Genomic DNA, 14,267 nt, shown 5'->3' on the forward strand with positions numbered 1-14,267 from the left:
GGTTTCAAAATGGTCCGAATAGGTATTTCAAACAGAAGCACAGCCTATAAATCGGGGGGCTCGTGAAGCACTTGTGCAGTCTGGGAAATGGCAGGCTTGGATGCGGGCAGCAGTAAAGGGGCAGTCGTCACCCAACCCTTGAGTTCAAATGTTAGCTTAAAAAAAAGAGAAACAGGGAAGGGGAAGAGAAAAGCTCCATAAATCCGCCTTTATAATATTCGTCTAGGCTGGAAAAGCTATGATAGAGCTGAGACGAATTGTTTCTCCCTTGGGCAAAGTTGAAAAAGTACATTTTTATTTAAACATTAATTCTAGTCAATATTAAAAATGGTTTTAATTTGACTTCCTCAGCTTTTGCAGTGAACCCCCATTTATGGCGGTGTTGATTTTGGAGACTTTTGGGGAATAAGAAAGTCCCGCTCTCTAAAAGTCCCGGTTTTGTTTTCTTTCTGAACTGTATTTTCACACGGGCTGTGCAGAGGCTGGGGCAGGATCTCCTGCGCTTGCCGGGGTTTGTGGCTGCCCGCTGGGTGCCGGCTGTCACCCCGCTCAGCTCGCAGGGACCTTTCTCGTCTGGATGTCGTCTTCTCTTGGTAGCACTTAGGAGTAGAATTTGTTTATTCATCCTAGAAACGCAGGAGGAAAAGGTTATAGCTCATGATTTCCTCTGCAAAGTCATTTTTAAGAGCTGAGAGCTCCTATTGACTCACAAGCCCTCCCTCTTCTTCGCATTGTGTTGTCTTCTCCTGGGGTTTCTCAAGCGGTAGGTCAACCTTGACTCACCGGTATGACTGAGTAATGCCCTCGCTTCGATACGCTCGCTCGCCTCTCCCCGAAAAGCGTTTCCTTCCGTCGGATGAATTCATACTGCGAAGGGGGGCAATGGCTGGTTGCGAGAGGCTCGGCGGTGGAGGCAGCCCCCCTGGGAAGCGCAGCTCTCCTCCGCTCTCGTGACGGGATGGGTGACGTCATTGACCATCCAAGCCACCCGTCTTGGGGAAATTTGGCTTGCTCCAGCCTGGCTGTTTTGTTTTGTGGTTTTTACACTGGAGAAAAATTAAAAAAAAAAAAAAAAAAAAAAAAAGCTGGGGCGGGAGGAGGGAGATGAGGTCTTGGCATCTGGTCTTGCGTGGTCTCGGAAAGCGGGGTAGGATGCTGAACGTGGGAGCTCGGAGGATGTCAGAGCTGGGATGGTCTTAACTTCTTCTCCGTTTTATTTCCCTCCCTTCTTTAGGTGGATGAAATTTATCACGACGAGTCCCTGGGCGTTCACATCAACATCGTGCTGGTCAGGATGATCATGGTGGGATACCGCCAGGTAAATACAGCGCTCGGGCGTGGCCAAGAGGAGACACTGGCCCCTGTTTTTCAGCCACTTTCCCAGCTCCAGCCCTGAGGAGGAGGGTACAGGTGCGGCGGGCAGCTGCCGCTTCTCCCGGGGCCGGCAAGCGTGCAGCCACGCTGTGGTGTCGTGTCTCATCACCGCAATATTTAGCGCTTAGGTAAGCGTGGAAATACGTGGCCGTTGGGGTCAGCCGTTGAAGCCCAAGTGGCAGCTGTGCCGAGCGGGGATGAATTTGAAGTCTCATCCAGCTGGTTTCTGGAGCTTGAAGGTCTGGAGAGCCCCGTAGACCTCCAGCCCCAGGGCAAAGAGGGGTCCCTGGGGCGATGGCGGCGGTCAGCCTTCATCTGCTTGCTTTGGGGTGGGGAAAAAACCCCCAAGAGGCTTCCTCAGAAGCTGTAGGGTGCCAGTAGATGACGGGGTGCCTTCCCAAACTGGCAGGAGCTGGGTTATTAGTGAGGAGAAGCCAAGGCCAGGGTCTCCTGTCGCCCAACCTTGACTCAGCAGCCCTGGAAGGCTTCGCTGGCTGTCCTGCAGCTCTTGGATTGCTTGGGTGCAGGCAGAAGAAGTACGGGAAGGTTTGCTGTGGTTTCTCAGGTCGCATTTATTTTCGAAGGCTCGTTTGAGCACGGCAGCCAAACGATTTTCTTTAAAACGATGCGATTTGCTGTACTTCTTGTGACAAGCCCCTCTCCGGCGTGAAGCATTCTAGCAAGGGCGTTAACGACTCAGCGTGGTGACGTCTCTGTGTGGCCCACAAATAACCCCCGTTAGGTCTTGGCGGGGGGAAAAACCCTGCGTGTTAGAGAAATCTGCCTGGCCGGCAGAAACTTCAGTGCATGCTGGAGACCCCGGGCTGGTTCTCGGGAGCAGGGGCGAGGACGGAGGCTGGCTCGTTTTTGGAGGCTTCTAAGGAGAGCAGGAACGTCACCTCCACCCGAGAAAGCCAGCAGCGTGCCTGGCTCCCTCCCAGCTACGGCCGGTAGCTGAAGGGATGAGGACGGAAGGGCTCTGTTCGGGACGACCCATCCTCCCGAAAGCCGGCGCTGGAGGCAGCTGGTCTGGCCGCGTCGCTGCTCGGGTTCGGGGGGTGATGCGGGAAGCGACGAGCAGATGCTTGAATCCAGGCGAGATCTCAGCTCACCGTGCTTCGGGTCTGATGCTTCCCGAGCGAGTCCACCTCCGGCTCCTTGTCTCCCACTTTGCGCTTTGTAGGATAAAACCTCCTCGGCTTCCTCTTAAGGGCGGGGGCAAGGGCGATATTTCTTACCTTTCTCCCCACCGTTGCGGCTCAGCGGGTACCTGCCCGAAAGCATCATTTATTTTACAGAGCTCGAAAGCATCATTTATTTTATAGAGCGTAATTTTGCAAAAAAGCTAATCTTGAACAAAAAAAACCCCCAAACAACACAACCCAGAAATATGAAGGACAAGGTCACTGCATAAAACAGTCCTGGACACCTCCACCTATTTCCTAACTGGGGTCTCGGTCTCTGTGGGTCGAGTTTTAGAGGGGAACGTTGCTCTGCTCATGGCTGAGCATCAGCGTCCCGCGACGTCTTGCTGAGGAGCCCGCGCGGGAGCTGGGAATCCAAATCCTCTTTGCTTCCCAGCCGCTCTCCTCTTTTATATGCTGCTGCCCCGAGCACTGGCGTGAGCAAAGAGGGTCATATACCCTCCCGTACCAGGCAACGTCAATTTGTGGGAGTGATTTCCTTGCTGGTTTTAAATAAAAAAAGGCGCAAGATGCTTTGCAGATGCAGAGTGGGATGTTGTTGCTTCCAGTGATGGAGGAGCACTGCTTAGGAGTTTTTCCAACCCCGAAGCCCTCGGCAGGTTCCTTCTCCCCCACTAACTTACCCATCTTTTTATTTATTTTTTCTTTTTTATATACGCGCGCACACACACACACACATATATCTTAATTCTTTACCCAGTCAGTCAGCCTGATAGAGCGAGGGAACCCGTCTCGGAGCTTGGAGCAGGTCTGCCGCTGGGCTCACTCGCAGCAGCGCTCCGACCCGGAGCACGCCGAGTACCACGACCACGCTGTGTTTCTCACCAGGCAAGATTTTGGTCCCGCAGGTATGCAAGGTACTGTATTTATCTCGATCAGGTATGTGCAGTTTGCTGGGGGAAGGCCAGCGAGGGGAGAGGATTTCTTGCAAACACAGTCTGTTTATTGGCCAGCGAGGTCCAGGAAAAGGTTATAAAAATTGGTATTTTTTTATGTCAAGTAGCAGAAAGACAGAATTAATCCAGGGCATCAACCTGAACAGATAAAAGATCATCTTCATTCATTCTGCCCTTACTTTGGTTTCGTGCACCAGTCTTCCCCGTGTCCCAAAGTGCCCTAAACAGTTTAAAAATACCATAAAAAAGATGGAATACCACAGGGAGCTTCATAGGGCCAGTCAATCCTCTTGGTCCTCTGGAAGACCTGTAGACCCGGTTTTACACGGGTTGGTTCCTTGGCCCTCCTAGGACTTGGACACGGGAGCGTTGAGTAAACCCTGGGCCAAAGAGGAGCTCTTACTACAGTCTGTAGGAGCGATGCCAAAAGTCCTCTCGCCCTCTTGGTGCAGAGGCTGTGCTGGTGTGGTCTGAGAAGTCAGAGACCTAGGCAAAAAATTAAAAAAATTTCCAGGAAAAGCTTCTGGCGTTTCACAGCTCCGTTAGAAACGTGGATGCTTTGGTGGCATCATGAGAAATGACTTCTGCCAGTTCTCCTGAGCCCGCTGCCTCCAGATTGCCACCTCCACCTTCGCAGGCAAGGTCTGAACTTCCCATCAGCAGGCTCCCTTTGATGCCATGAACGTGCTGGTAGCGTCACACTGATTTGTAGCACGAGTCCTTCTGGTGCACACGGGAGGAATGAGAGGTGGAGAAGGAGTCCTGTCCTCGCCTTAATTACCTCGCTGAAAAGAGTCTCCCCACAGCAAGGGGTGAACCACGGGAGATATCCAGCTGGAAGCCCTCTTGAACGTGCTGTTGGCCATCGAAGAGCAGAGCTTGGGTTGTGCCAACAGCCTGCCCGCTGAGCTGTTGACTTGCCTTGGGCGCCTCTTCCGGAGTCGCACAGTAGCACGGGTGAAATACCAGTTTTTGTTTCGTTTTTCTAGACCCTGGCAAAGCGACTGTGTCCAAACGCATTGGTGAGAGGACCTTTTTTGGCATGTGGGCAGAAGGGGGAGACTGGCTGAAGTTCCTCTGGGCGGGAAGCGGTCGTGAGATCGATGGAGTAGCCCTTCTCTAGGGATGCCCTTTCCAGCTCCTCCTCCTTTTCCCTGCGGATCTGGCTCCCTGCCTTTCTCTGGGACAGACGTTTGCTTTCTGCAGAAGTCCCCATGGCTGCCGTACCCTTGCCTGGCTGCGTTGCATGGCACGAGGCGCAGGCACTCCTCACCCACCCGCAACTGCCCTCTTGTTGGGCTGCTGGAATAGCAACCCTTTGCTTACTCTTGCCTCCTTTCCTCAAAATAATGTCCTTTTAGCTCCGTATCACGCCTTTTCAGCTCAGGGCTACGTGCAGTGAAGGACCAGACTGTGGCACCGCCAATGCTTGTTCGTGGCCTATGGCATCTATGCCATATGCCATCTATGGTTCACTGATGGCATCTCAGCGGCTTGCTGAGGTGATGGCAAATACCTGCTGGCTTCTTTAGCCGCTGCTGTAGAGTGTACGTGCCAGCTGGGGAGCATCCGCCCTGCTCATACGTGCCCTGAAGCTGAGCTGAAGGCAGAGGTGGTCCTGCCCCAAAGACCCTGCAGCCTAAATCAACAAGCCAGGAGAGAAGGAAGCCTTTGAGGATGAAGTCCTGCAAGTCACAAGGACCTGGGAGTAGAACCTAAACGTCAAGCCCGTGCTTAGCTTGACGCCTCATCGCTCCTCACGGTTGTGTGCCCAAAGAGCAATGGAGGTGGGGCTGGAATCTGACTCACGAACGCGTGTGGCCCTCTTGGCCCAGGCTATTTCCACGCCGGCAAGCCAACTGTCCTCCATCACCACATCACCACCAGACACGGCTCATGCCTCCCCCGGTGTCATCTCACCTCACCTTGGCCAGCAAAGCAGACCAGCTGGTTGCAAGTCCTTGCAAAGCATTGCGGTCTTGTGGTGTAGCTCTCCTCCCTTGCAGGTCCAAGCTGAGCCCCAAGAGGTTTATTTTTTAATTTTTTATTTATTTTGTTGCACTGCAATCGCCCACAGTTGGCCTTTGAGCAGGCTGGTGGTCCATGTAGAAGGTCAGAGAGGCTGAAAGCAAGTAGGAAATGTCCGTAAAGAAGAATAAAGTGCCTTTGGAGGAAGCGAGAGGCCGGCTGGTGTCTCGCTGGTGCGGTGAGGACATGCTGCTTCTCCTCTGTGCGTGTCTGGTAAGCAATTGCAGGCTAATCTAGTCTTTTTACCGATTAAGTATTTTCCAAGTAGTTACTTCTTGCCGCAGCTCTCCATGGACAACCCTTTACTTCTTCCGCTTCTTGCTGGCATCTTAATTATGAGAGACCAGTGTCTGCCTTCCTGAGCATCCACCTTCTCATGTTCCTTTGTCCCATCTCCCGTCCAGAGCCTCTTTAGTTGGGAATGTGTCCCATTTTCATCCCAGACAAAATACATTTGCTCTCCCTTTGTGCAGAAAACGTTCCACATCTTTGCTGTTTCTTGTGGAAAGTTTCATGACGGGGAGGGGGAAAAAAAAAAAAAATCTTTTAAAGTGATTTATCCAGGATTTGACTTATCACTGTGAGGTTAAATCCAATTATCTGATTCTCTCTCTCAAGCTCTGAGCTTGGCCTGTTACCGTTTGCTTCTCTTTAGGTCGCAGCGCCCATTGAGCGCGTCATTTCTCCGCTCTCCTTCTTCAGGTGTTTTAGCTTATTTGTTCATCGGAGTGAGTCTCGGCGACGAAAAACGAACGCCTCCCCAATAAATAAAACCCCGGGTGTATTCCCTGAAGCTGCTTTGAGGAGACCCTTGGCCGTTGATGAGACCCTTGGCCGTTGATGAGACCCTTGGCCGTTGAGGAGACCCTTGGCTGTTGAGGAGGTTTCTCTGAGGTCTCTCAGCGCGGCCACGACGTCGATTGTTGTTGACTTGAGGGCAAAGCTGTGGGAAACCTTTTATTTTTTTTTGCCTCAATCTCTCGTCCTCGGCCGGCTGCGTGGTGCCCACCCGCTCCTTCAGCCGGGGAATTCGGCTGAGCCCCTTCCCCAAAACCCAGGCGCTGGCTTGGTGTGGAGTAAATGACCCGTGAGGGTGGCGACAGGCGGGCGCCGTGGACCCCCGTATTTTGGCTGGGGCGTGCGCCCACCCTCGGCTCACCAGCACCCCGCTGCTGCCTCCCCCTTGGCTCACCGAGCTTTCCTCTTCCAGCATCCCTGTCCCCAGGGCAGAGTTACCCAGCATGGTCCTGCCCTGCTTTTGTCTCTCGTAAGCCCTTCCTTCACTAACTTCCTTCCCCTTGATGCCAAAAAGGGTCAGTCTTAAAAAAAAAAAAAAAAAAAAAAAAATTGGAAAGTAAATTCCGGAAGCTGCCACGGAATTAATTGAATTGGGCAGAAATAACTTGAGGAAAAAAGGAAAGTAAACCAAAATGGAGATGATGCGTTGCTGAATGGGTGCGGGGAAGGCTTCCCTGCCCACAGCTGCCCCACTGCACTGCACTTGATCGAGGGCCGGGGGCCAGGGGGGTGCATGGTCCTCCCCGGCTCTGTCCGGCGGGGGGTGCCCCCGTGCCGGGGCGCTGGTGCGGGTGCATGCGCGGGTGCATCGCAGGGGTCCCCCGCAGCCTGCGGTGAGCGAGGCTGTATTTTTGGCAGGGCTCTGGGGGGACACCTCATGCCTTTCCTTCTCTCTCTTCCTTTTATTTTATTTTATTTTATCTTTATTTTATTTTATCTTTATTTTATCTTTATTTTATTTTATCTTTATTTTATTTTATCTTTATTTTATTTTATCTTTATTTTATTTTATCTTTATTTTATTTTATCTTTATTTTATTTTATCTTTATTTTATTTTATCTTTATTTTATTTTTATTTTATCTTTTTTTTTTTTTTAATAACGAAGAGTGCAGGGGAATGCCGCTTCTGGGCTGGGAGGCGGTGGTCACCCCCACCAGCAAAGCACCCAGGGGTCCCTCGGCCGCTCTCACGAGGGCAGAGAGATACCGGCAAGCCTCGGCGTAACCTCAACCTGCTTTCGGCGCTGGCCGCCGGGACGGGCGTACCGGCGAGCGAGTCCTTGGGCCGCCGTCCGAGTGCCTCGGGCAGCTCCTCTTCCTCAGCGCCTTCCTCTTCCTTCTCGCCTCGCGCGGAGCCGGCCCCCTCTTAATTCTGCCCGCTCCTGCTTTGTGCCAGCCCTCCGCCGGGAGAAGGGCCCCGGAGAAGGACGGGAGGCTTCACAGCTCCTCCTCTGCCCCGCGGCCGGGGGAGACGCGTGGGCGCTGCTGGCATCACCGGCGAGACGGGCGATTTTGGGGGCGACCGGCTCTGCGTCCACCCGCCCAGGCTACGGGTTTGGGTTTATTTTTGTTTTAATTTTTAATTTCCCCCCCTCCAAAGGTTTTCTCTGTCCTCTCTTCTCTCCTGCCCTCCTCTCTTGCCCCAGGCTACGCGCCGGTGACGGGGATGTGCCACCCGCTGCGCAGCTGCACCCTCAACCATGAAGATGGCTTCTCCTCGGCGTTCGTCGTCGCCCACGAGACCGGCCACGTGTAAGTCAGAGGGATGGAGCTGGCCGTCCCCGCCGGGGGCTTTCTCCCCTTCCTCCGGTGGCGCGGTGGAGTCGGCGTCGCCGCGGCGGCGGCAGGACGAGCGTGGTGGGGGGACTTTCGGCTGGCGCAGCGCCGGCCGCACGGCGTAAGTCCCCCGGGAACCCGACTCCACGCTGGCTTTTCCCACCAGGTTAGGCATGGAGCACGACGGCCAGGGCAACCGCTGTGCCGATGAGACCAGCATGGGGAGCATCATGGCACCGCTGGTCCAGGCCGCCTTCCACCGCTACCACTGGTCCCGCTGCAGCAAGCAGGAGCTCAACCGCTACCTTCAGTAAGTTCCTTTCATCCAGGAGGGGATGTTCTCCCTTTGGACGCTGTGACTGTGTGTGCGTTTTGTACCCAGCAGCTCCCGCGGGAAGCGCGCGGTGGACAGGTTCCCATCGGGGTGCAACCCAACTTCATTTTGGCCGGAAGAACAAAAAAAAAACGGGTCCTGGGAGGTTATTTTCCCTTTTTCTTCCGCTAACAGCTTTGGTTCCTCGCACGAGTCTGAGTTGATTTTGGGCTGTGGAGGCCGGAGACAAGTAGGAGCCTGGTAGAAGCTGGAGATCTCAACGGGGCGATAGTTTGTAGAAGATCTTTGCTGATGGAGCCCAGATCTCAAACATTTTTGCCGTTTGCTTTGGGCAGCCTGCGTGGCTTATCCGTTAGGCTATAAAATGTTGTGTGCTGCGTAAAAACCAACAAAAAACCAGCACCCAAACCAGGTGGAGAAACAGGCCAGCAGCTTTCTCTGCCTCGGGGCCAAGAGGAGCAGCAGGGATGCGGGTGGCCGTGGTGGCAGCCACCAGTGCCACGGTGCCCTAGGGAGCTGCCGGCAGCGGGGGGCTGCTGGTCTCTGGGGGACTCCGTGGAAGTGCTCTGGGCTGCAAACGTGTTTTTCGGCGGTGGGTGGTCAGCGTCGGCGCCAAGATGACGCAGGTTTCTCAATACCTGAATGTGGAGAGAGGGCTGGAGGTGAGGGAAGGGGTGACGGAGGAGGACTCCCGGGTCTGACTCCGCATCCCTGCAGCTCCTACGACTGCCTCCTGGATGACCCCTTCGAGCACCAGTGGCCCACCTTACCCGAGCTGCCGGGCATTAACTACTCCATGGACGAGCAGTGCCGCTTCGACTTCGGCGTGGGCTACAAAACGTGCACGGCGGTGAGTACGGCGCCCGTACGGGTTCCGCGCCCGCCTCGCCACCGCCCCGGCACCCCCAGCCCTGAGCCTGCCGGGGCTCCCCGCTGCCGTCCCAGCCCAGCTCCTCTGTGCTCCCCAGTTCCGCACCTTCGACCCGTGCAAGCAGCTGTGGTGCAGCCACCCGGACAACCCTTACTTCTGCAAGACCAAGAAGGGGCCACCCTTGGACGGGACGGAGTGCTCTGCGGGCAAGGTAAGGGACGGGGACGCCCTCGAGGCAGCGGGCGCCTGGTTTTTGTCTGGCGTTACTCCCTTTTCCCCCCCGGTTCGTGCTCAGGTGAGGGCTTCGTTTTCTCTTCGGCGGCGAAGCGGGGCTCGGTTAGCACGGTGTGAAAGCCCCGGATATGTTGGAAAAAGCTGCCGGCCCGTGCCGTTTTTGGGTGGTTCTTTGCCAGAGGAGGGCTGGGCATAAAGCATCCGACAGCTTTTGAGGAGCTTCTGTCTAAATCCCGGCCGCCTCCTCGAGCGCTCGCGCGACAGCTCACCAAAAGCTGCCGAATTGAGGCTTTTCTCCTCCCTTCCAGTGGTGCTTCAAGGGTCACTGCATCTGGAAGACGTCGGAGCAGCCCTACAGCCAGGACGGCAGCTGGAGCTCCTGGTCCCAGTTCGGCTCGTGCTCCAGGACCTGCGGGGGAGGCGTGCGCGCCCGCAGCCGGAGCTGCGACGACCCGCCGTACGTTCGGCCTCCGCCTCCCTCCTTTTGGCGGGGGTAAAACTGGCAGCGGCCGAGAGCGACGGGTTCCGCGCTCTTCCCCTCGTCCGCTCGGTCGGCCGGGGATGGGGACGTCTGCTCCTGCCCGGGCCGTGCCGCGCATCCGGGCGCTGCGCTGCGTTGCATTTGAACCGCGTCTCCACCCCGCCCACCGCCGCCGTCTTGTGGAGCATCTCCACAACGCTGCTTCTAACCCGCCCGCTTTATTTTCCAGCCCGGCGTACGGCGGGCGCCAGTGCCCGGGAGCAACCTACGAGTACCAAGTGTGCAACGCCGAGGAGTGCCCGGGGCCCTACCAGGACTTCCGTGCCCAGCAGTGCTCCAAGCGCAACTCCTACTACACCCACCAGAACAGCAAGCACGTCTGGCTGCCCTACGAGCATCACGACGGTGAGTGGCGGCGGGTCCCAGCAACGGAGCCGTAGCCGGATCGCCTCCTCTCCCAGAGGAAGCCGCGCTTGGGAGCCGTCGCCGCGGGATGGAGACTGTGCCAGCGGCACAGATGTTGGGTTGTTGAAGGCTCCTGAGGTGGAGACGAGAGCGCAATAAGCCAGCGTCGAGCAGCCAGGTCTTTAAAATCAATCTCTCGTACTCGCCCTCAGGCGTCACTTAGCGAAACCCGGGCGCTGCTCTGGTTCCTGCTTCTCCCAGCGCAGCAGAGGTGGGCTGAGAAGGTCAGCCCATGTTGAAACCTCTCCCCGCTCCTCCTGCGCCGGGCGGAGGAGACCCCCTTGTAACGGCGGCCAGAGATAGATCCCTTGGCGCTACTTTAAAAATTTTGTCTCCGCTTTCCGTTGGCGGGCGGAGGACTTGTGTTCCTTGGGGACGGCGGGGTGACGCCGCTGCCTCGCTCGCTCCCGGAGCCGCGGCGGGGAGCGCGCCGCTGCGGGCTGGGCTGCCAGCCGGGTCCGCCCGCCCCGCGCACGCGGCCGCGCGTCTCGTGTCGCAGCGTCACGTAGCGTGTCCTGGCCGCTTGCCGCCTTCTCTTGATTTTCCGAGCGTGCTGGGCAAAAGCGCGGGCTCTTCAGCAAGCAAACGGACGCGGCAAAATAGGGCGGAGGAATGGCCGGAGCTTTGGAAATCTGGCTGTGCTGAGGGGTACAGGCTGAGATGGGTTTCTGTCTTCCATCACCCTAATGTGTTTCCACAACCCCCTTTTTTGGTTCCCGCCCCCCCCTTCTCCCCCTTTGCTTTTGATTTTGCCACAGACGCTCAGAAATGTGAGCTGATCTGCCTGTCCGAGGGAACGGGGGACGTGGTGTTCATGAATCAGGTTGTCCACGATGGCACCCGGTGCAGCTACCGAGACCCCTACAGCGTCTGCGTCCGGGGCGAGTGCGTGGTGAGGAGCTGACGTCCCCGTCCTTTGCCTGTCCAGGAGAGAGCTTGTGCATCCCCTTGACTCACTACCCCTTGGGGACGTATATTTTTAGCCCGGGGACCGACCCTGTGTGCAGCAAAGGGCTACGGGGATGGCGGAGCCGTGGGCTGGGCTGCGGGGATGTAACCCCGTGCTTGTCTTCTCTTCTCCGCGGGTGCCAGCACGTCGGCTGTGACAAGGAGGTCGGCTCCCTGAAGCAAGACGACAAGTGCGGGGTCTGTGGGGGGGACAACTCCCACTGCCGGACGGTGAAGGGCACGCTGGCCAAGACCCCCAAGCAGCCGGGTGAGCGGGCTGGATGGGATCGGGCGCGGGTCAGGGTCAGCCGGATTCACACGTGGGTGCGTGTCCGGTTGGAGCAAACCTGCTCTTTCTCTTCCCTCCATCCATCCTCCTTCCTTTTCAGCGGGTGTTTTGAAGATGTTTGAGATTCCGGCTGGGGCGAGGCACCTTCAAATAGAAGAGATGGAGCCAGCGTCCCACAGCATCGGTACGCCGTAGTTCACCTCTCCCTTCAGCCGCTACCTCTTTCTCGGCCCTATTCGGACAATTCCCACCCCAAGGGTCTTATTTGGGTCATTCCAGTCCTTCAAAGGCAGTGACCAGAGGAAATGACCTTGAAATACCTCTTTTCTCCTCCAGCTGTTAAGAATCAAGCCACGGGTAACTTCATCCTCAACGCCAAGGGCAAGGAAGCCAAAAGCCAAGTGTTCATTGAGATGGGCTTGGAGTGGGAATACGCTATTGAACATGGCAAGGAGAGCTTGAAAACCAGCGGTCCTCTGCACGAGGCCATCAGCGTTTTGGTAAGCCTGGCTGACACATCCTCCGGGGGGTGCTGGTGATGACCATCGCAGAGAGAAGGTGGTCTGAGATGGGATGTAGGAGGTGATGGAAGGACTTTGGTAGGGAAAGGATGTAGGGCGTGTCATTAAAACTAGGGAAAGGAGCTAGCCAAAAGCAAGGGGCAATGAGCTGCGTGCCAGAACGGCGTAAGGACACGTTCCTCAGGTGCTTGCCTTTTGAGTCCAACTCCGTTTTGCTCTGTGCAGCAGTTGGTCATGACTCCATGTCTCATTTTAGTTATGCTGGTATTTGGGGGGCTTAGGGGTTGGGTTCCCTGGGCACCCGGGGAAGGGTAGGTCTGCAACTCCTGTCCATCCCCGTGGCCGGCACTGGCTTTGGGCATAGACTGTGGTCCTGCAGGTCAGAGGAGAGGCCAGGCGCACGTGACCCAAGGCTGGAGTTGGGGTGTGCGGGCAGCGTTTTTCTCCGCAACCGGAGAGGTACGTTCCCAAAGGGTAGAACCTATCTTCAGAGCCCCCCTAATCGTGTTGGAGGTAGTAACGGGGTTTGTTTCTCCTACTCTTGTTCGTACCATACCATGTAGTCGTTGTTCACTACTTTTTTTTTTTTTTTCCCTTTGATTCCCTCCTCTTCCCTTCCCTCTCCCATGGCATCACTCCTTCCTCTCCTTCCCACTCTCTGATTGTCCTCTCTCTGCCTGCAGGTCATCCCTCAGAAGGAGGAGGTGAGGAGCAGCCTGATGTACCGGTACATCATCCACGAAGACCTGCTGCCCATGATTGGAAACAACAACGTCCTGCTCGAGGAGATGGATTCCTACGAGTGGGCCCTCAAGAGCTGGTCTCAGTGCTCCAAGGCGTGCGGAGGAGGTAGCTTTCCTTTGTAGCAGCCTACGGCGCGTGCTTGGGAGGATGCTTGGGTATGTATGGTTGGACGGGGCTCTGAGCAACCTGCTGTAGTTGAAGATGTCCCTGCTCATGGCCGAGGGGTTGGACTAGATGGTCTTGAAAGGTTCCTTCCAACCCAAACTGTTCTATGATTCTGTGACAGGCAGTTGTGTGAGCCCTTTGGGGCATCTCTGCCTTAGAAACACGGAGATGCTGTTTGAAATCGTATCTCCCCAAGATCACACATTGCAAGGCTCTAGACCTAGACCTGGTAGTGCTTGGAGGCCTGGCTTTCTTCTCCATACCCATGTTCTTTGCATGTCTGTAATTGGGAGATCTACCGCCTGGGAACACGAGTGTTAAAAACCTTTACCGCAAAGCAGTTTAGGTGAGCATTTTAGCCAGATTTCTTACGAAAACAGGCTTATGCGGCCGTGTGTGCGTACCTTTTGTCTAGCCATGTGTCTGCTATGAGTTTTGAATTCGTTGGCTGTTTTTAGCCCAGTTTGAGCCAAGGAATAGTGATCTTGCAGATGACAGCTCCTAAAGCTTGCATGGAAATAGGTGTGGACGCACCGGGAGGTTCTGTGATGGAGGGCAGGTAGCACGCGTGAGCTCCTGGCCAAGTTATGGCGGGGTTTTTTACCTCTGGGAGGAAGCACGTGTGCCCGCGTGCCGGCATCGGGTGGGATTTGCTGATGGAAGCCTTGCCCTCGCTATGGCTGGTGGGATCTGACTTCGAAGGTGGCCCTGCTCTGAGCAGGTGCTGGACCAGAGACCTCCAGAGGTCACGTTCAACCTACCTGACCTGTCTTAATGATGGAGAAGACCTCATGTTTCCACCTCGTGCTCTTCAGCTCGTGGCTGGGAGTTTCACCATCCCTGGGAGCGTTCAAAAAAACGTGTAGACATGGCACTTCAGGACATGGTTTAAGCGGGCACGGTGGCGTTGGGTTGGTGGTTGGACTCGATGACCTTAAAGGTCTTTTCCAACCTTAACGATTCTGTGATTCTGTGATCTTAGGACTTGCAGAGCTGGAACGCGAGCTCTCGCTGGCTCGCAGGACCTTGCTGCAGCAGGGCTCCCGGCTGGGCGGCGGGCAGCTCGTAGTTAAGGCTGGCTTAGCCCCAGCCTGGTCCGCTCCCAAGCAAACGCAGTTTATTTGGGAAATCAGAGCA

The 14,267-nt window shown here is 55.8% G+C and overlaps 1 protein-coding gene across 1 annotated transcript in view; it reads left to right on the forward strand.

The window, feature by feature from the left end:
* The window catches only part of ADAMTS14 (ADAM metallopeptidase with thrombospondin type 1 motif 14), a gene marked incomplete at both ends in the record, with an annotated part of 32,141 nt that overhangs the window by 15,158 nt on the left and 2,716 nt on the right, over window positions 1-14,267 (forward strand). Inside the window, 14 exon segments of the mRNA XM_082001943.1 lie at window positions 1,235-1,318; window positions 3,280-3,436; window positions 7,949-8,054; window positions 8,245-8,388; window positions 9,130-9,262; window positions 9,381-9,494; window positions 9,826-9,974; window positions 10,228-10,403; window positions 11,222-11,355; window positions 11,556-11,679; window positions 11,801-11,884; window positions 12,037-12,200; window positions 12,905-13,079; window positions 13,082-13,120. Of these exon segments, the coding sequence (XP_081858069.1) occupies window positions 1,235-1,318; window positions 3,280-3,436; window positions 7,949-8,054; window positions 8,245-8,388; window positions 9,130-9,262; window positions 9,381-9,494; window positions 9,826-9,974; window positions 10,228-10,403; window positions 11,222-11,355; window positions 11,556-11,679; window positions 11,801-11,884; window positions 12,037-12,200; window positions 12,905-13,079; window positions 13,082-13,120 (1,783 nt within the window).

Source organism: Phaethon aethereus, assembly GCF_964289735.1.
Source record: "Phaethon aethereus genome assembly, chromosome: 7".
Classification (NCBI taxonomy): Eukaryota; Metazoa; Chordata; class Aves; order Phaethontiformes; family Phaethontidae; genus Phaethon; species Phaethon aethereus.